At 39.4% G+C, this 22,411-nt stretch overlaps 1 protein-coding gene across 4 annotated transcripts in view; it reads left to right on the top strand.

The window, feature by feature from the left end:
* The window catches only part of Aff3 (AF4/FMR2 family member 3), a 588,679-nt gene that overhangs the window by 364,448 nt on the left and 201,820 nt on the right, over positions 1–22,411 (top strand). For all 4 annotated transcript variants that reach the window (XM_045146966.1, XM_045146965.1, XM_045146968.1 and 1 more), the window contains one exon: positions 21,919–21,999. In XM_045146966.1, the coding sequence (XP_045002901.1) occupies positions 21,919–21,999 (81 nt within the window). The remainder of the gene's footprint in view (positions 1–21,918; positions 22,000–22,411) is intronic.

The following is a 22,411-nucleotide window of genomic DNA, read 5'->3' as shown; positions in this document are numbered from 1 at the left end:
TATGACTTACGAGCATGGGTGGATTGGTTTTGTGGAGATGCAATTATATTTAGTCTATTCTTGCTTTTGATCCAAAAATAAAAAGGGGATGTTAGAACTGAAACCCATGTTATTCAGCAGAGGAAAATCATGCCTGTGTAGAAAACCTTGTAGAGCTTTCCCACCACTTGCTGATAGCTTAAGATCAGAGGAACAGAAACCTCTTCATACTGAACAACTTGTGTATTTCTAATACTGTACAAATATGCAATACTTACTGATGTCATTCATCAGCACATGCAGTTTTGTTTGCCAACTCATTTACTCATGGGTCACCCTTTGCTCCAAGTCTGTTTCTGGCTTCTTTAGGGGTGAATTCCCAAGGCTGTGCCTGTCACCACTTTTCTGTGTAGTGATTTCACAGGCTCTTCATATGATTTCTTGTGCTAATTTGAGAGCGTATCATTATACTGAAATACACACATGCACACCCCAAGGATCCAAAGAATGCCCCAGACCATCCTCAAGGTATTAGAGACTGTAAGACAGAGGCAGTCCTCCACAGTCTCATTTCCAGTTGGGAAATGTCTGAGAACTCTGGGCCATGTGGGCATGGTTCTGGTTGTCAGGTGCTATATCCACATTCTCTTAGGGCCTTGAATCATTGCATAATCATCCACATTAGGGCAGCTGGTGAGGCAAAGACTTGCTTCTCTGCAAGGCATCTACAGAGGTTGCCTGTTTTCCTTGCACTTAAAACATAGGCTTTTAGGGGGCTGGAGAGATGGCTCAGGGTAACTTTGCACTTGCTTGCAAAGTCTGATGGCCTGGATTCAATTCCCCAGTATCCACATAAAGCCATATGTACAAAGTGACTCATGCACCTGGAGTTCATTTACAGTGACTAGAGGCCCTAGTGTGCCCATATTCATTCTGCCTCTCTCTCTTTTTCCCTCTGTGTGTGTGTGTGTTTCTATTTGCAAATAAACAAAAAAAATTAAATAGATTTTTATGGCTGGAGAAACAGCTTAGTGGTTAAGGCACTTGCCTGTAAAACCTAAGGATCAGCTCAGGAAAATAGATGTTCTACAGACTGAAGGGACAAAAGAAGCAATTATATCTTTTTCACTTCTGGGTCTTTAAATGTTATCTAAAGTATATTGAGTCTTGACATGGATCTCTGGAACACTGATAGTACCATCAGAAATCTTTTCCCAGAATTTGCCACAAATGCTCTCTGTGTTTGTGTTGGGATGAAGTATTTGTTGGATAATCTATTTACCAGTTGGAAAGTCAAACTACAGGACATATATGGGCTTCTGAAAGGCATTAACACTTTCAAGCAGGATCTCCTGAATCTGTGGGGAAACTTTGTGGAGTAGTTGGAGGTCCCTGGTCATGTAAGGCATGTACAGCTCAGACGAGGTGGCCTGTAATTTCTCAGCAGGGCTTTGTGCTGTTTTTGAAAATCTGGATTCTGACCTTTCCTTTTCAGGTGCATACTCATTCTTCCTGGCAGAATTCAGACCTTTAAAAAAAATAACAGCACATTTTGTTCTTCTCCACAATTACCCTCAAAATAGATTACATACATGTATGAAAATGCAAACATGGAAATAAATGAATAAAACTTTAAAAATAACATCATGAAAAGGGAGTCCAATCTCCATTTTATGATGTATACCAGACTCCACAGATGTGTAGGCAGTAGGGTTTTTGCAAATGTCTGCAAGAAACCCCTCAGGTGCATTTTGCTTATAATTGTGGCAAGGTGAAGACCCCATATCTAAATAAAAACTGTCTTCATGCTCAAAGGGGATAGAACACTGAAACCTGGCACAAGTAATTTAAAGAAGAAAAAGAAAAGAAACTTTAAGACTTCTGCAGTACCTGTACACAGTCACAGTGGGGTGTGTGTGTGTGTGTTTGGATTGGTCCCTGGGTAAGTAAAGTTCCATATGAGCTTAAATGTCACATAGGCCAGCACTGTACATCTCAGCATTTCTCTCACATCATATCAAAGGAAATGCATTAAATTCCTAACTTTCAGAAAGCTGAAATACAGGTTATATTTTTTATATATTTGGATTTATATTAAGTTCAAATCACTCTATTATTATTTTGTAATACTTGGCTAATTGAGTAATAGTGTAAAGACTCAATATAATATTTCAGAACCTCACTTGTTTCTTCTGTTCATTCATTCATTCACTGAACAAATGTTTTGTGCCTGTGCTATCTTGTAGCCCTCAAAGAGAAGTTAAGTATTACATATTATTATATAATCATATATTATATATATATACATATATGTATATATATAATATTTACCTGTATTTTAGGCTTTGAAGACCACACAGCCTGTCATGACTGCTCAGTTATGCCTTTGTAGCAAAGAAGTAGCTATAGATAACAATCATGTATGAATGTTGTACTGTAGCCATATTCAAGTAAAAATCATTAATAGGACTATCATATGATCCTGCTAACTATACCACTCCTGGATAGAGAATCTTAAGTGAGTACAGTACAAAATAGTTATAGATCCATGTTTATTGAACCACTATAATAGCCAAGACTCAACCTAGGCATCCATTATAAATGGATAAAAACATTGTGATATGTGCAATACAATGAAACTTCTTCAATCACAAAGATGAAAATTAATGTTTTAGGAAGATGGGTAGAACTAGACATAATCATATTAAACAGAATAAGCCAGATGCAGAAGGACAAATATTCCATATTTTCTTTCATATTCAGGGTTGGTTACCTGAGGAAAAAGAGGAGGATGAGGAAAAATAGGAAGAGACTTGAAAGCAGGGACAGTTTGGGAAGAAAAATTCGATCACCAGGCAGGAGGGTAATGGGGTGGGTGAGTAAGATCAAAATACATGACATACATGTATGAGAATGTCACAGTAAAGCCCATTATTTTACATAGCAACCATATACTAGGTTTTAAAGCAAATTTAAAAATTATTTAGAGCCAGGTATGATGGCACATGTCTTGAATTGCAGCATAGGAGGACCACTGTGAGTTTGAGGCCACCTTTAGACTACAGTGGATTCCAGGTCAGCCTGGGCTAGGGTGAAACCCTACCTCAAAAAAAAATTATTTAACAAAACATGTAGCATGGCAGTTCATCCTGGAGGCCATTGTTTGCTGAAGGCTGCCTTAACATATAGTCTTGAACCAAACAAAGATAGTTTACTTTCATAGGAGGAAATAAGAAACAAACGAGTAAATACATTAATGCTAGTCAGTAATATATGATATGATGTAAGAAGAAAAATAAGGCATGATGAGGGCATCTAGAATTACTGGAAAGTGTTATTTAGGATTAGGAACCTAAAGAAGGTCTCATTTCTCTGTGTCAGTTGAGCAGAGACCTTAAATACAAAGTAGTAGGTAATAGAGTCCACATGCTAAGGGAACAGCAAGTACAAAGGTCCTGAGGCAGTAATCTGTTTAGAGAAACATCAAGGAAAGGCCATTATAGTTAGAGGAGAGCAAGTAAGGGGAGAATTATGAAAACTGACTCCCTAGAGGCTCTCACAGGTTCTTATCTGTGAGATAAGAAGTCAATGGAAGCTTTTTGTTTGTTTTTTGTTTTTGAAAGAATGGGATCATCTGTTTTGTTTTTAGATGATCACATTTGGCTGTTGGAGGGAGAAGAGACTTGAGGGTACACTGGTGTAAGCATAAGATCACCATTCAATGTCAGTGAATGTCAATGTTGACTTATACTAGGGTGTGGCAGCAGAGGTCAGAAGTGATTGGATTCAGGACCATTTTTTAGAATGTTTAGCCTACAGGGTTAGCTGTTTGGCTTTATTCTCAAAGTAGAATAAAGGAAAGGATCAAAATGAACTCAGGGTTTTGCTCTGACCACCTGGAAGAAGGAACTTGGCCTTAACCAAAATAAGAAAGTTTATAGAAGAAGAAAGTTTTTGGAGAAAATCAAGAGCTCAGTTGTAAATGTAGTAAATCTGGGTCTTGATTGGTTATCAAGTGGAGATAACTATGAAGCAGTTAAATGCATGAGTTTGGGATGTAAGGAAAAGGTATCAGGGTGTAGGAACATTTGAGAGAGATTGCAGAAGGACATGGTTGTAAGACTGAGGTAGGTCTGGTTACAGAGATATTTAAAGGTCAGAAGGATCTTGCAAAGGAAACAGGGAGTAAACAGCCATTGAGGAAGAATGCCAGGTGTGCAGAGTGATTGATGGAGTGAGTTACCAGATGTAACAGTGTTGAGAGATTCAGTGAGAGGAGGCAGAGTGATGGATACCAGGATGTCAGCTCAGCGCAGTGACAGCATTCAGAAAAGGATGTGAAGACAGACAGTGTAGACAGCTCTTCTGGGTGCTTGGCTTGCAAAGGAAGCAGGAACTAGGATAGTGTTCAAGTGTGCTGTCAAGGGAAGGTATGTGGAGTTGGGAAATAAATCCTACTACTCCCAAGGCAGTGGGAGTGACCCATAGGAAGGGCCGATGAACAGATGACTACTAGATGGTTCCGTGGCTTCAGACATTGGGATTCTAGTTTTGAGGAGGTCTTATGATGCCGATGTCTATGGCTATCATTTTAGTATAACTAAAATTGTCTGTGTATGTAAGGCTAAGTATGTAGACTGGAAATGGGAAGACCTGAATCTTGGGTCTGGCCTACACAGGTACTAATGCTGTATCACTGGGCATGTTTATGAGCGTAAGTAGCTTTGTCTTCATGATTTTTAATGAAAATTAAAAATATAGACTGTATTTATGGATTGGAAGACTTAATATTGTTAACATGATGCAGCTCCCCAAACTGATCTACACATTCAGTGCATTCCTTTTTAGATTTCCAGTTGCTTTGTTTTCAGAATAGACAAGCCAGTCATAAAATTCACTTGGAAATGCAAGAGACTACCAAAGCCAAAATAATTTTGAAAAGAAGAACAAAGTTGAAAGATACATACTTCTTGCTTTCAGAACATTCACAAAGCAATAATAATCAAGGCATTATGATAATAGCATAAAGATTACTATATAGCTCAATGGAATATAATGAGAATCCAGAAATAAATCTAGAGTAGAGTGTTATTTTTTTTCCAGAGAGATACCAACTTCATTCGATGGGGGAAATAATTATCTTCAGCTAATAGTATTAGGTGTCTACTTGAAAGAGAATGAATATAAACTAGAAAATGTAAGTCAAAATAGATCAAAAGCTAAAGTAAGATCCCAAAGTATAAGGAGCTTCCAATTTTCAACAGCTGTATCTTGTCCAGATTTCACACTCACCTGCAGGAGCCAGGCCAGATGGGTCTGTGTGTGTGCTGCTTTGGGAGCCAGCAGTGTGGGAAATGAATTTCCCTAGTTTTTGCTTTTCACATTTTTTAAGTACCCAGTGGCCTGTTCTGTAATATACAAGCTGAACCAAAGTTCCAGGCCAGGCAAGACACAGCCTACCAGCATGTCTGCTTTGCAGGGCCACCCTGTACAAGGTGATACACCTAGTTAGAGCCTGCAGTGAAGGGTCTTGGCCAACACCTGCGCTTCAGGCATTTTCATGGATACAAAAAGCAAAGGAACTGAGGAGAACCCTACCAGGTGCTGAAGGTAGAGAGTAACTTAAAAAGTTAGAAATGAAGAGTCTTGGTAAAGAAGCATCCCAGACCAGGCAGATGAGAATGCTTCTCCCAGCATGACATTTTGGGGACACAAGTATTGGGGGTGTATTTCCTCCATGAAGAAAAGCGTGAAGGCCACTCACATCCACACTCAGCCTCCCAGCTCTGAGTGTAGTACATACAGTCTGTGGGTGTCCAGAGTGCAGGGGCTCATGCTTCTGAAGCCACCCTTCAGAGATACACTGTGTGCCTCTGGCTGGTTTAAAACTCAGAGTCTCAGTGTTGGGCCTGCAGTTACCCACTGCAACACATGCTTTGGAAGGGTTTCTCTGTGCAGAAAGTACTAGTGGCTCCTAGTGACACTTTCCTGGGCTATTCCTGGGAAGGAGACAGGTAAAGTGGAGAATTCTGGCTGGAACTTAGCCAGGGCCTCCATGTTTGCACCCTGCTTCCGTGGATTCATGACCACTGCACTTCACAGTAAGTCCTGATGTTCAAGCATCGCTGCTTACTGCTGGACTGAGATTTTCCATTCATGGGCTGGAGAGATGACTCAGTGATTAAGATGCTTGCCTGCAAAGCCCAACAACCAATGTTTGAGTCTCGACCCACATAAAGCCAGATGTGCAAGGTGGCACATGCATCTGGAGTTGGTTTGCAATGGCTAGTGGCTCTAGCATGCCTCTCCTCTCCTCTCCTCTCTTCTCTCTCTGCTTGAAATAACTAAAAAAAAAAAAAAAAAAAAAAAAAAAAAAAAATACAGGTTTGCCACTCCTGACCAGGAATTGTCTTGCTCTCTGCCCTCATGCCTTTGTAGATTCCTATCTCCCCATCTGTTCTGTCAGCCCATTTAGAGAAGAGTCCATCATTTGTATTTTCTGTGCCCTATGACATATTCCGGTGCCACAAATCCAGCTGTCCCTTCGCTCCTCTAGTTGGCCATCCTGGTGCTGATGGAGGTTTCATCCCTCCCTCAGGCAGCGCTGTTATCAAATGCCTCAGAGTTGAGCCCTCTCAGTTTTTGGCTAGAGGCAACCACTGAGCTCCAGCTGGAACTGTTTATTATGCAGACTGAAATAATAAAAAATGAATTGAGCAGTTTTTTGTGGTTTTAGCAATGATCTTTGTCTGGGAGCCCAGAGCTCAGTGCAGGAACGGTGGGAAGGGCCTGCTCTCTCACGCCAGTTCCCTCTCCATTGGAATGAGGAAGTAGGCTTGAAATAAAGATTTACAGGTGCAGGATTCATCCTGGACAGGGGACAATGTTTTGACTTTTATCGTCACTTGTAAAACAGAGTAGAAGAAGAGATTTCAAACCATAAAGCATATTCCACTATAATGAGATATTAGTGTTAATTTTTTTTTCCATGTTGCTAAATATTTATCCAGTACAGGGATTTTACCTTCTGCCAACTTGAAGCTTTTTTGTTGGCAAATGTGCCTCATCTGGAACTTTAGAAATCTTTCTGCATTGCTCCTCTAACTACATAAGCACAACCATCTGTCTGTACTAGGTAAACAGACTGACCACTATTCTTTTTTTATAACCTTTGTTTTAAATTTCTTGAAATTTGCCCAAAATATTTCTGACTTTACTGGCTCTTTGACGCCAAAGCTAACAATTATAAGGAACTCCCAGCAGTAAGCAGTATGTTTCTTTCTCTCCCCATGTTACTTGAAACTTCTCTGAGAATGTTATTTCCAGAGTTCCTAGTTATTTCCTTCCTCCTGAGAGTCATACTTTTTCTCCTGTTTCCTACTGTTGCATTATTTTATTATCCTGCTTTAGAAGCTTAGTGTTTTTAAAGCATTAAATTTGCTTCAAAGCTTATGCTTGGAGGGAACCAAACTAGTATTCAGTCACCCTGCAAATAAAATTGGGTCAGTGGATATTGATTAAGTTCCTTCTTGGTGTTACCCGACACATTCATTTTAGAAAAAAAAAATATAATAGTGCATGTATGGGGTATCTTAATGCATCAGAAGAATGGAAGAATCACTTACTGTCCTTTGAAATGGTTTTCTTAGAGTGCTGGATACTCGCTGTGATGATGCTTTCGTCTCTCACAAATTCCTAAAGCCATTTCCTCTTAAGAGTGAGGAACAAGGAGAGCACTGCATTCTGCACTGAGGTCTAATCCAAAGTGGCTCTCCCTCACTTCATCAGACACTTAGTTTAGGGATGTCTGACTCAGAATTCAGCTCTATTCTCACCACGGAGATTCCCCACCCCACCACCCACCGCTGTCACATAGCTCAATCTCAAAGAAACACAATTCCAAAAAATGGTGAGCTAACCAGACACTGTGGTGATAAAACACTTGTCTGCCTCAGTGAAAGCTTTGAGATGACAGGAAATTACATGAATGTATTATGTATTATGGCATGTGGCTTAAGAACCAGTCTCTTGATCTTACCCTAGCTTATGTGTCAAGTAGCCATTTATCTAGTCCATGACTTTCTAAGGAAAACCTCACTAAGGTACACACTGGATAACAGTGGTGAAAAAGCAGACCGGCCCTCAGAGGGCTTCACTGTGCTCCCACTCAATGGAGGAAGTACTACACACACACTGAGAACAAGAGAGTCTACAGTTATCCCTTTAAGCTACACCCTGAATGCAAATAATCTCATCTGATCTCAGAAGCTAAGTACTGGCATACATGGTTAGTAGTTGGATTGGGGGAGGGGGAACAGTGGGTAAGAGTTTGCTGAGGACTATGGTTCTTCTTAAAGTAAGATGTGATAGAAGGGTACGTCATATATAAGGAAATGAAGGCAAAAGGATATCACCTGAGTAAACCCTACAGATAGTATTCACAGGGCTTCCTTCCTAAGAGCTGATACAGGAACTGTTTGGAATGGATACAGGGCTCAGTAAGAAGCAATAGGACACACACAAAGCTGAGCCCTTTGTTCCTGTCTGACAAGTGACCAGGGACACAGGTGGATGGAATCAAGATATAGGTGGCATGGTGAAAAAGGAGGTTGTCAAAGTTTTATCTGCTTCACAATCATGGCCTTCTCCAGCTGATGACTGCTAACACCTTGATCATGGCTCACAATCAATGGCCTTCCCTGGATGTAGACTACTCACACCTTGATGCATGGCTAACAATTCATGGCAGTCCCCGGCTGTAGACTAATAAAACCTTGATGCATGGCTCTGTTTTGTGACCGGTGCTTCTACAATGAGCTGAGGACTGAGGCCTTAGCTTTCTCAGGCAAGAGAGTCTAACAAAGTGTGAGTGTTTGACTCCAAAGCAGATATAACATAGAACTTAACCACATCACTTCAGACCTGTTCAAAAAAATTAACTGCCACCATGATTTCAAAAGTGATACAGAAAAAAGTTAAAGAAAAAGGAATAGTCAGCCATGGTGGTACATGCCCATGGGGAAGTGCTGACAAGGGGGAGGCAGGAGGATCAGGAGTTGAGGTCAGTCTGGGCTACACATTTGGGAGAGAGTTGGATAGAGGCAGGAATGGGAATCAGCAAAAACAAATTGTTTTTGAAAGTGCCGTAAATAATCTTTTAAAAATAAGGAAGTATCAGAAGAAAGATGAGGATAATACAACAGTCTGAAAACAAAGGACCCTGGTGATGTGTTTTGAGAGAATGTTTCTTTGTCATGTTAGGCTGCTCTACCTAATTCCTCTTTCTTTTAGTGGACACTTTGATTCCTAAAGCCTCTTTTCATGGAATTCACAAATATGAATCCAAACACCCATCAAGCCAAGAATAGAGCAGAGTGTTCTGGCTCCAGTTCTCCTTGCTTTCATGCCCAGCCCCTCTACCCACATCTAGCCTCTGTTCCTGTCTTCCTCTCCTTCTCTTGCTGTTTTGTTTCACTCTTGTTTTATAAGGGTTTGTGGAGGAAAAAACAATTAACTTATATGAGAGAAATCACTATTGCAGGAATGCTAATAGCTTGGGTTTACACATGTAAGTCTTTCTGAAGCTAAGTCATTCTCCATTAAGTACCATATTTATGAGATAGTTTCAAATAGACTGTTATTTCCCACAAGTTCCAGTTAAAGGCTCTTATCACTTTGCAGAAACTGAAGGAAGATGAAAAGAAGCAATCCTGTGCATTTCCGATAGGTTAAAGAAAGACTGTTGGCTTCTGTAGGCAGGTGTCCTTGTTTGTGAAATCAAAACACACATCTTGACTGGGTAGCCTTTATCCAAGATAATATGGCTTCCTATAGACTTGATGCTAGAATCAATGTATCCTCATTCCAAATCTAGTGCTATTTCTACTTCACATGGTGTGGTCATTTAAATGGCTTCCTTAGGATTTTACAGCTAGAATTTATTGCTGCACCTCACATGGACCAACCCTGCTCCTTTTCAGAGCTGCTTTTACCAAGATGTCAGGTCTGAGATGTATCACTGGCTTGCTACTGAGTTGTATCCATGACCTGGGTGCTCCTTTCCTGTTCCTGTTACATTTCTGTCTGTAACATAGCACTTGGTCCACTCTCCAGCACCACCTCCATCCCACCCCAAGCAGACTGCTCACTCCCATGGTCATTCAGCCACCCTTTCATGGATTCTCTACCTTCCATGAACCTGCTAGTACTTCTCTTTCTGCTGCTTGCCCAAGTTAAAGAGATCTTTATTTTCTTACTGCTACTGTATCTGCAGTATATAAATCCACTCTGGGTATCACTCTACTTTTACTTATTTTTATCTTTACCAAGATACAGCTTATGTGCCAGAGCACTAACCCAGTTCAAGTGTGCAACTTGGTAAAAAGTAGGTAATTCATTAAATGATCAAGTTGAGAAACCATCACCATGATAGTTTCGGAACTCTGTCATCCCAGCAAGATCCATGTGGGATGGGTGTGTGTGTGTGTGATTGGTTCTGATTTGCTTCCTGCAAACAGCTGCAGGACAGGAATCACAGCTGTTGCTTCCTCTTTATCTCATTTGGTTGCCAACATTGTGCTAAGTCCTTGGAAAACAATAGCATATCTTTATGTTAACTTTTCTCAGGATGCAACAGGGGCATTGCTAAGGTAGCCTATTTAGGCTTCTTTTAAAAGAAAGATTTTTAGAAACCAGCTTCTTTGGTTCAAATTAAGAAAAATTTTCCACTAGGCAATACAATTTGTCTGCTATATACTTTTATAACTGTTCAACATACAAATGTATTCAATATACCTTTCAATGGTAAAGTTGTATCACAACCTGTTTCTTTTCAAAAGAACTTTCTTCTTCCAAGTTTTTTGTTCATTTTCAAATTAGGAATTCCTTCCATGTAAGCAATGACCCTGCAATGTTTGAATTACCTAAAGTATTCTTAAAACAATATAAAAATGTATAAATTGGTGCCAAAATTGGCAAAGATATAAATAAATATTTCACAAGTAAGTGGATATCCAATAAATATGATATACTAGAGACACAGAGCAACTAAATGAGCTTTTTCCTGCAAGATTGATGATGATGTAACTTTTTTTCCAAGGTAGAGTTTCACTCTAGCCGAGGCTGACCTGGAACTGATTCTGTAGTCTCAAGCTGGCTTCAAATTCATGGTGATCCTCCTCCTTCTGCCTCCCAAGTGCTGGGATTTAAGGCATGTGCCACCATGCAGAACATTAGGATGGTAAGAAACAGGGACTGTTTGGGGAAATTATTATTGGAGAGATGTAAATTAGTAGACCATAGGAAACAATTTAATAATGTATTACAATTTTAAATATTTATGTCATTTATCTAGAAATGTTATTCAAGGACTTAATCCTACTGCAGATATACAGAACCACTACTACATAAAAGTTCAGGGATTTTTGCCAAAAGATGGTTTGTAGTAAGGAAAAAAATGACAACAACCCAACTGTGTCACCTGAATAAATAAACTATAGTACCTCTTGGCAGTGAGATAGTCTGTGATGCCTCTATAGGAAAGATAAACTTATAACTTGTTCTAGGAAAGATGTTCAGTAGAAAAATATCACCAAACAGTATGACCTCATTAAAAATATATGTATGACCCCTTGATAGCATATGTATATAAAAACTGGAGCAGTACCCAAGGCTTAACACTGTTCACTGTGGGCATTACTGTCTGTAGGTGTTAAAATCTTAGAGGGTTTGCATGCTCCTGCAGTTAGTATTGTTTTTATAATGCTTAACTTTTTAATAAGAATCATAAATTATTGAAGCAGAGAAATACCATGAAGAAACTCTTTCAATTACATTACAATGAAATCATGTACTCCCAATTGTCCAAGTATCTTATGTAAAATTAAAGACTTCATCCAGACAGAAATGGAAACAAGAAAATAAATACGAACAGTGAATTCAGGACCGCATCATGTGGCTCTTCCAAACTCAGAGAAGGCAAGTGCAGCAGGCATGATGTTGCAGATATTTTCTTATTGCTGATACAAAGCATCTGCCCAAACACAACTTGTGGGAAGAAAGGATTTATTTTGGCTTACAGACTTGAGGAGAAACTCCATGATGGTGGATAAATGTGGCATGAGCAGAGGCTGGACATCACCTCCTGGGCATCATCAGGAGCAGGAGAGTTTACCAAATACTGACAATGGGGACCTGGCTCTAACACCCATAAGTCCACTCCCAGTAACACAACTCCTCCAACAAGGCTCCAGTTCCCAAATTTCCATTTGCTGGGGATCAGGCATTCAGAACACATGTTTATGGGAGATACCTGAATCAAAGCACCATACATGAGATCCTTAGACCTCCTACTCTGCTTGGAATGCCAAGTGTTTCTGTGAAAAGCAGCTAATCACTTGAAGAGATAGCCAATATACTGATGTAATGTGTGCAATTTTCCTATTTCCTCATTTCTTTTTTCTAACTTTTTATGAAAATGTTCAGTTAGCATACAAACTAATGAGTTACTTTATGAGTAGTATGATTTATTTAGTAAGCTAGTTATTTGAAAGAAAAAAGGAGGAGGCAGAGAGAGAGGAGAGAGGATGGGCAAGTCAGGGCCTCCTGTTCCTGCAAACTGACTCCAGACGCCCGAGCCACTTCGTGTGCCTGGCTTTACATGGGTACCAGGGGATCAGACCCAGGCAGTCAGGCTTCGCAAGCCAGCGTCTTTAACCATTATGTAATCTCTGCAACCCATACCTTGTTTTTATTCACCCTCCAGTTCTTTTCCTTGTCTCTCTTACTCCCAATCCCCTTCCTTCTCACCCCCAATAAATAGTTTACCTTCTGATTTGTGTGTGTGTGTATGCGCATGGTTATATCTAGATTTTTTTTTTTCACTTTTTTTGAGGTAGAGTCTCACTCTAGCCCAGGCTAACCTGGAACTCCTCTAGTCCCAGATCAGCTTCAAACTCATGGCAATCCTTCTTCTACCTCTGCCTCCCAAGTACTGACATTAAAGTGTGTGCCACCATACCCAACATAGATCTAGATTTTGCATATGAGAAAACATGATATGTTTGTCTTTCTTTCCCCTCTTTAATTTTTTTTCTTACTGCTCTGACCAAAAAATCAAACCCTATAATTGAACAAGAGTGGTGAGAATAACACCCTTGCCTTATCCCCAATTTTTGAGGAAATGCAGTTTCAGTGATTATAACATCATCTTGCATGATGCTAAGCTGTAGTGCCTTGGGTTATATTACCTGATGTTACATAGCATGGTATTACACATGTTTACTGTCTAATTCATTTAACTAGAATATATCCTCCATAAGGGCATAATCTTAATCTGCATCTGTCTCCCCAGCAATGAAACAGTGTTGGTACAAAGCTCTTATGGAATGTTAACATAAACTGCACTAAAATATTTAAAAAAAAAAAACAGAATCTTTCTGTAACTATAAACCACATACGCTATAATGTTTTTTCCACATGCAGCTCCTCAGATGTCAGACACAATAAGAAAACCCTCATGCTCTTCTTTTTGCCAAAATACTAATTAAACCCATCAAACCAATGTAGCAATGATGAGGTACATAGAGCTGTTGTGATTAGATTTATCCATTCTTGTTTACTGCTTGTCTCCCCCAGTAGTACTTACATTTCCTGAGTATAGAAGCTGTTTCTTTTGTTTTCTGTGTTGTATTCCAAAGATAGAGAAGTACCTAGTACACAGTAAGTGCTCAATGTGTATTCAGTTGAATGCATACCCAAATACACTAGTAGAAACTGAACTGTCTGGCTTTGTTTGGCCAGCTGTTCCACCTGATTGCAGACCTCTTCTGAAGACAAGGGACAAGGTCATTGGTGTCAGGGAGGATCAAGGAGTCTGAAATCTGTAAACTCACCATTTGTCCTTGTGTAGTTTGGGGCTTCCTTCTCACCTTCTCCTAGACAATTTTGCAAGCTCATCTTTGCTTCCTAATTCTCTTAGCATGAACAAATGCATCTGTGAAATTTGGAAGACAGTGAAAGGAATCATGCTAGTTTTATTGCTGAACCTCAAATTGCAAGAGTAATGCTCAACATACACAATAAAGCACTTAGCTAAAAGGAAAAAGCTATTAAACACATGCATGCATGCATAGGCGTAAACATCACATATATTAGATTGAGTACTGTTGTTGGTTTCAGACATCCCCTGGGCTCTTGGGATCCATCCCCTACAGATAATGGGATCTACTGTAGATAGACTCATGCATGTTCAGAAGAGCTGGGAAACACTTGAAAGGGAAAGGGTGCATGCTTTCCACAAGAATGGCTTGACCTTCCTTCTAGTGAGCTGCAAATCCCACCATGCCAGGCATTGATCTCCTAGCCCTAGTGACTCACGTTTATTTTTGTCCAGACTTGCCTACTTTGGTCTGCCTGGGTCCTCTGTCCTGCCACCGCAGTGCAGCAGCCTTCCACCTCTCTGCTTACAGCCCCATCATCCACTTGAGGAGACCCTGGGCCAGAATGTCTGCTATACGGCCCTCATTGCTCCCCTGGGGATCATCCCCAGATAGGAAGACAATGCTTACAGAATCTTTAGGACCCTAAAACTGCTCTTATAAGATAGGTCCTACTTACTAGTAACTGTTCCCTTTAAGAAAGACACTAGCCACTGAGACAACACTCTCCCTTCCTTTGCTTCCTTCTCCCTTGCTTTGGTGGCAAACAGATTTGGGGAAGCAAATTATTGTTTAATAAGCACAGTTTTATTAGGCCTTTTATTTGACTATGAATAATTAACCAGTTAAATATTAAATAATTAACTGAGTGAAATAGATTAAAAAACAAATTTATAAATGTTTTCTCTGTTTATCCTCTCCTTCACAAGACCCAAGCCAGAAGCTGCTAGCAGTAATTATAAAGCTAGTATAATAGCAGTAATTATTATTTACCAAGTACCTACTATGTGCCAGACATTTGAGATACTTTGTATATTGATCAATAATTAATTCTTGGAGTTAAGGCTATTAATATCAATTTATAGATTAAGACACTGAAATCATTCAAGGTCATTCTGCTTGTTTATTGCAGAACCGGTATTAAATGAGGGTTTTCAAGTATCATCCTCAATCTCATTTTGTCCTACTGTTCTATAATTGACACAGAAGTTTTGTCAAATGCATCTTTCCAGGCTGACTATGGAGTGGTGTTCGTGAATGGGTTATATGGAAAATATAGCCAAGAGTATAATGATCAGTCTCTTTCCCTCTAGCCCCCATGGCCTTCCTGTCTATTCAAAATAATGTCATCATTTCCTTTAGCTGCACGTGAGAGAACAATTTGATGACTACAAACCATAGTTCAAAGATTAATTACAATCTCTATGGTCATTAGAAAGGCTAATTTCTGGATGTTTATCCTACCATGAAAGTATCATATGAGTCAGAAACACATTAATAGTGACATAATTAATAATGTCTTTTTCATGACTGATAACAGATTTGGCTCACTTCCTGCTAACCTAGATTTAATATAACTTATTCTTAGAAATTACACAGAAGAGAATCAGTCCCAGAATTAGAATTTAGAGGATTCCCCAATGCTCCACAAATGCTTTATTCTTTTGATATAAAAAAATTATATTAAGATTAGTCCAATGACAGTTTTTCCACAGGAGCACAAGATTTGTAAGAGTGCTAGAAGCTAGCAGGTGCATGTCTGTTGTCTCCAGAGTCCAGGAGTGGAGCTCTCAACACCTGGGCTTAACAAGAGTCATTCAGCTCCCACAGCTGTGTACTACATGGCAACCTCCACTGCTTTAAATTCTGAGAACTCAATTGAAATTCTGCTACCTTAACATTTTAATTCACCATGCATTCTATAAAACAGTCCCCGATTGAAGAATGGAATTAGAATGTGTTTTAAACACAAGCAATAAAATGGCATAGGAAGTCAGAAGAATATAAAAATAAATTTTCTAACTATATGTTTTTAATTGTTCCAAAAGGTTCTCAGTAAACAAACAGATTTGCCCTTAACACAGAGGGTAAGAGAGGAGTCTTATCCCCATGTTCTTATCCCCAAGGAAAAGTGGAAAACAACAAAACCAGAATAAGCAATCTTCCCGAAAGTCCAAAATTAAGGAATTTCTGGGTGTTTATGCTGCCACTAAAAGGTGTTTCATGAGTCAGAAATAAAGATATAGTGGTACACTTTCTGGTGACCTGGTCATAGATTTGGCTCAGTTCTTACCAACCTAGATTTGATGTAATTGAATATCAGAAATGACAGATAACCGGCCCGAGTCAGAATTAGGAAATCTAGCATGAAAATGAAACTTAAAGGTGGAGGATCAGGTCTTCACTCTCCTCAGTGTTAAGAGGACCAAGTATGCTCTGTGGGGAGTCCAAGTTTCCAGGAACAACTCAAGTCAAAATAGTGAAAAGTGAGGTCTCCAGTAGCGGATAATTGATGTCCTTACAAGTAGCACTATTGACAATGTGAAAGAAATAAAGTGCAGCCCCCTTGTGGCTGAGGCTTTTGAATAAGTATGAGTCTTACAACCCACGATGGGGACTGCTGTGCAGGCCTGGGATTCCCTCAGTGTTGGCCATTTACAGGCTGTCTCTGTGCTTTGCATTTGCCAGTCTGTGAAACCTATACTGCTGCTTCTGCAACTAATTCTAACCCTATTCTGATCTTTACCCTGTTTTATCTCTTGATGATTCACTTCACTGAGGACAGAAGCCCTGGCATTACAATGAGTTGGATGCATGTGTATCCCAATCTGAGATCTTCCCATATAAGGAGTCTAGAAGAGACCAAGTAATGTATACCAGTGGGTCCTCCATATCCTTGGGCTCAACCAGGGATTCAACCAACCACAGATCAAAAACATTCAGAAAAAGGGATGGGGAGATATCTCAGTGGTGAAAGGTGCTTGCTGGCAAAGATTGACAGCCAGGGTTTGACTTCCCAGTACCCACATAAAGCCAGACACACAGTAAGAGGTACATACTTCTGGCGTTTGTAGTGGCAGGAGGCCCTGGCATGCCCATACTCACTCTTGCTGTCTTCCCCTTTCTCTTTCTTTCTTTCTCTAAAATTTTATATATATATATATAAATAATTAAGTTTTTTAAGGTAGGACTTCACTCTAGTCTCAGGGTGGCCTTGAACTCACAGTGCTCCTCCTACCTCTGCCTCACGAGTGTTGGGATTAAAGGCATGTGTGACTATACCCAGCTTAAAATATTTTTTTTAATATTCAGAAAAATTTATATTATTACTGACCTTGTACATACACTTCTTATCATTATTCCCTTAACAGTTCAGTGTAACAGCTATTTACCTAGCATTTACATTGTACTAGGTATTATAAGTCATCTGTAGGTGGTTCAAAGTATATAGCAAGATGTATATTGGCTCTAAGTGCTATAACATTTTAACATGAGGGATGTGAGCACCCAAGTACTTGAGATCTTGGTATCTATGGGGGTCCTGACACTGCAGTTCTCTATGGATACTGAAGGAGGACCATTCAGCTCCCGATCACCAAATTTGCTTCACAGTGGCTGGATTTCTGGATTTCCATTTAAAGAAATAATTCACTATGGTTTTTACTGACCCTGCTTCTGATGGCTTACCCAATGTTTGCTTATTATGCTCATGTTTGAATCACCTGCAGTTTTAGCAGCTGATGCTATAGGATGAAAAAAAGAAAAGGATTTTTTTAAAGTTTTTCCAGGTAGGGTCTTGGTGTAGCCCTAGTCTAGGTTGACCTAGAATTCACTATGTAGTCTCAAGGTGGCCTCAAACTCTAACATGCACTCTTTTTCCATGAGCAATAATACTTCCATCTAAAAGAAACTATTTTGTATTGGTCATTCTATGAAGCTTTGACTGAAAGCTGTTTCTCAGACAGACTGCTCTGATCTTTTTCCTCTTCCACCTTTTGATGGCTAACTGACCTCAGGAGAGCATAGAGCATAGTAAGATTGAAAGCCTTACCGCTGCACTAGATTTATGACCTCCACTACAGAGCAGTAGAATTTTTTAATTTCTGTTATTATCTGTAACTTCCGTGTTTTGAGCAAAGCCCAACCAGCCTCAGTGTCTGACTCTAGAGCCTGTTTGAAGGCCAATGCTGGGTCTTTTCCAATGATACCACTGAATGTACTAGAAGTCCTCTTCAGCCCCATTAGAAAGGGAGAATTTTTCGTATTCCTCTTGCTTCTGGCTGGTGCTGGGCCTCCAGGTTCAGACCTGTGGAAGCTCTGTCTCCCTCCCCAGAGGATGATACTCCTGTGAGCTGTCCGCACTTGGAAGATTTGCAGGGTAATTAAAGTTACCAAGCTCTGTTGACAATGACCTGTGTCAGCAGAGAAGTTTAAGACCTGGCTGAGACATCAAGAAGTCACATTCTCTCTCAGTCTTGGTGGCAGTCCATGTGTCTGGTTGGGCAAGTAAACTGCACTGTTTCCATCATTTTATAGGTTAAAAAAAAAAAGAATTATGCAGAGGCTAAATGTGTTCACTGTTCTAAGAGAGTTGCAAGAGAGTTTTATGTTTCCTTTCCTTGAAGTGAGAATCTTCTAGTTTTAAAAAATATTATAATATGATTGTAGCAGTTCATGGAAAGGAAACTCACAGCAGCCAGTGGTGTGTAATTCCTAAGCAATGGCACCAGTGATGTTATGTGGCAGAGCTAAGTGAGAATGGCCTCAGTCATCTTCACAGAGCAGCCAGAGTGAGAAAGGAAAGGTGAGTGAAACTGGAATAGCCTGAAAAGGAGGGTTAGAAAACATGGAGTAAGACAGGAAGGTAACCCACCTTTGGGGAGACTATAATAAAGAAAGTGACAAGGCACATAGTGAATGATAACTTCTCTTTTGCCCCACATTGCCAGGAATGAGGTACAAATGAACTACTTATCTATCAGATCTTATTATCCCATTGACTGCTTTTATTTTGTCTCAGATCTGTTTCTATGAGAAAACATAAGAACCTTTTCCCCCAAATCCAGTACTAATCATCCTTAGGAACCCTAATTCTTTACATAGTGTTTTGTTTTAGTAAACTAACGGACCATAGGTTATATTTACATGATACCTTATTCTGATATTTATAAAAACACTTGCTCACATATTCTCTTGTCTTAGACGTCTATGTCTAAAGCTCAGAGATAAATTATATTTCCCATTTTAAAGACAAGAATTCTAAAACTCAGCTGAATATTAATGAATGATACTTTATGAATGCTTAAATGTAAAGGGAATCATGTTGTGTTCTCTGTTGTATTATCTCATTTAGTCTTCATGACTGAATCATGGACTAATATCCCCATTTCTTCTGCCCGTAAGACACTACCTGCTGAGATCTAAGTGATTCTAAACTCTAGTTCTTGCATTCCCTGCAGTGTACTGATCTATGGCTCACCTAAGATCACTGAGCTAGTAAGTGACACACAGGAAGAAATGGAAATACCTGTTTGCCCTTAGTTTGCCTGCATAACCTTGGTGGGAAATTATAATGTAATGATAATGAATATCATAAAGCCATTGCACACTATAAATACATAATTAGTTTGAATTTATCTGTTTTGGCCCCTAATAATTGTGCAATCTAAATTGTGTGTGCTAAAAACTGATTGCATAGGAAGCTACTGAGTGTCTGGTTCAAATGAAATGGCCTTAAGCATCCATCAGGCAGCCCACTATGGAGGAAAGGAAAACAGTCAGGTACTTGTAAAGGATGACTAGCTTCCTTTACAAAAGCTTGAGGGGCACTGGAGAGATTTCTCAGTGCTTAAAGGAGCTTGTTTGCAAATCCTGTAGGCCTGGGTTCACATCTCCAATAACCAAATAAAGCTAGATGTACAAAGTGGCATATGCATCTAGAGTTTATTTGCAGCAGCAAGAGGTCCTGATATGCCTATTTTATGACCCCCCATAAATAAATAATGATTTTAAAAAATTGTTCTGGGGCCACTTACAGCAAACACGCACATATCCTAGCCAGTAAATTAAATGAAAGAGAAAATTCAGAAACCATATGGAAGAAGAAGAGAAGAGGTAGTACTTTGAGAGCTAAGTGTTAGTAAGGACAAGATTAAACTGAAGAAACCCCACTTGTGTTTTATAACTTCTTTAATTGGAAAGCAACAGGTGAGATCTAATGACTTCCAAAGCAAGTGGCCTGCTGATTTGAAAATGCTAACTGGTTTCTTGATCCCTGGAACAAAGTCAGATATTCTCTGGATACCTTACAAGGAAAGCAAGGCTCTAGTGGATACTTCAGGGATAATGGGTGGGAAGAGGTAAGAACTCAAAGGGTCACTGGGTCCTTACTTACTAGGTGCATTAGTTACTTTTCTCATTGTTGTGACAAAATATTAACACAGCAACTTAAGGAAAGAAGGGTTTATTATGGCTCACAGTTTGAAGTGCAGTCCATCAGGGCCAGGATAGCATGGTAGCAGGACAGGGAGGCAGCTCATCATGTTCAGTTCATAGTCAGCAAGCAGTAAAAGATGTAATGCTCAACTTGCTTACTCTATTTTTTTTTTAATGCCACCCACAGTTAGGGCAGGTCTTCTCACTTCAGCCCAATATAGAAACCCCCTCATGGACATGTCCAGATGTTTATCGCCTAGGTTATCCTACATTGTCTCAAGTTGACCATGTTAATCACCATAGAAAGCAAACCTTAGTAACCACAGGCTACAGAACGAACACTTTGAGAGTTCATGCTCTAAACACTCCTGCTACCTATGGAACATGTGTCATAGGGTAGGGGTGGTAGAGGTCTATAAATCCTTCCAGCGTATCTTTAGAATACATGTACCATGGTTCCTATCTAGATTATGCTCTATCTGTAAATCTGGTGAGGAGAATTACCCAAAGACAGAAGGCACAAGGTAGTCCTTCCAGAACTGGTTCAGAACCTGTTTGTAACCCTGAATTTATGTCCCAGTTGCCAGAAATCAGCTGAATCCCAAAATCACTTATTGAATGCAGTTGTCTTCCAGGAGATGAAGTTGAAGGAAAACACTGGAAGTGAATAAGATAACTACTCTCCCTCTTTCATAGCTTAGTGAGCACTGTCTATCAAAGAGCATCGCAAATCATTGTGTATGGAGCTCAGGATGTATCCCTAACACTGGCTTATAAAAATTGACACTATTTATCTGTATTTGTGTGGTTTTTCTCATTTCTCCATTTCTTACGAAGGCTGAAATGATGTGTGAAATTATTAAGATTGCATTCCTTATGTTTAATAGTATAAATAACTAATAATATAATAAATAATAAATAAATAAATAAATAAATAAATAATACCCTAAATTTTAAAGTACATTATACATTCCTTCAGAGACATCCTGTGGATTTTGTGAATAAATCTAACCACTCTTTATATGATACTTCCCATTTTGCTACAGGGCTACTTCTTTGCTTGGGGGCTTAAATAAAATTAAAATAGGACAGCCCCTTCTTTTCTTAGGAATTAAGAAAGGGAACCTGGATGGCCTTGGAACCAAGAATTGATCACATTAGGAAAATAAATCTTTTTCTTTTCTTAAGAAAGAGAGAGACAGAAAGGAGAGAGAGAGAATGGGTGCACCAGCCTCAGCCACTGCAATCGAACGCCAGATGCTTGCGCCACCTAGTGGGCATGTGTTACCTTGCACTTGCCTCACCTTTGTGCATCCGCCTTATGTTGAATCTAGAGAGTCGAGCATAGGTCCTTAGGCTTCAATGACAAGCGCTTTCACCACTAAGCCATCTCTCCAGCCCTAGAAAAATAAATCTTTAAAGTCAGGTTCACATCCTTTAAAAATATCTTGTCATTTTCATGTCCTATTGAGGGTGTGTGTGTATGTGTCTGTGTGGATTGTTTCTGCATGCCTGTGTGTATTGGATTACTCTGTATTTCAAAATACTGTTTTTATTCCATCTTTAGGAGATGACCTGGCTTCCTCCACTTTCTTCTATTCAAGCTCCTGGCAAAATAGAACCAAACAAATTTCCATTTCCAAACAAGGTGAGATCTCCTATCCCTTAGGAAATACGCTGTGCTGTGCAAACATCTGTACTGGACAAGGGTTTGCCCCTTCATCACCTTTTCTGTGTAAATATTCCTGGCAGAGGCATATAAATCAGACCTTCAAACATCCAGAAGTTCACATGTGTGCATCAACTAGAAAAAGTCAAGCTGTGATCTTACAAAATTCTGAAAATTGTGATGCTAGCTATTAACTGTTATTTTACCTGAACATTTATGTTCCTGCAATCATTTACACAGTCAAAGGAAATAAATGTCCTGTGTTTTTTCCTGAAAAGCTGGCATTAATAATGAATCTTAAAATGAGTATCTTAAAATTGAAGACACATGGTATTTAACTTCTTTTGGATCTCTTTTTAAAGCATAAAATATTTTCTGAGACCTAAAAATA

Source organism: Jaculus jaculus, chromosome 4, assembly GCF_020740685.1.
Source record: "Jaculus jaculus isolate mJacJac1 chromosome 4, mJacJac1.mat.Y.cur, whole genome shotgun sequence".
Lineage (NCBI taxonomy): Eukaryota > Metazoa > Chordata > Mammalia > Rodentia > Dipodidae > Jaculus > Jaculus jaculus.
The sequence above is the reverse complement of the archived record's forward strand: the minus strand, read 5'-3'. Positions and strand labels throughout refer to the sequence as shown.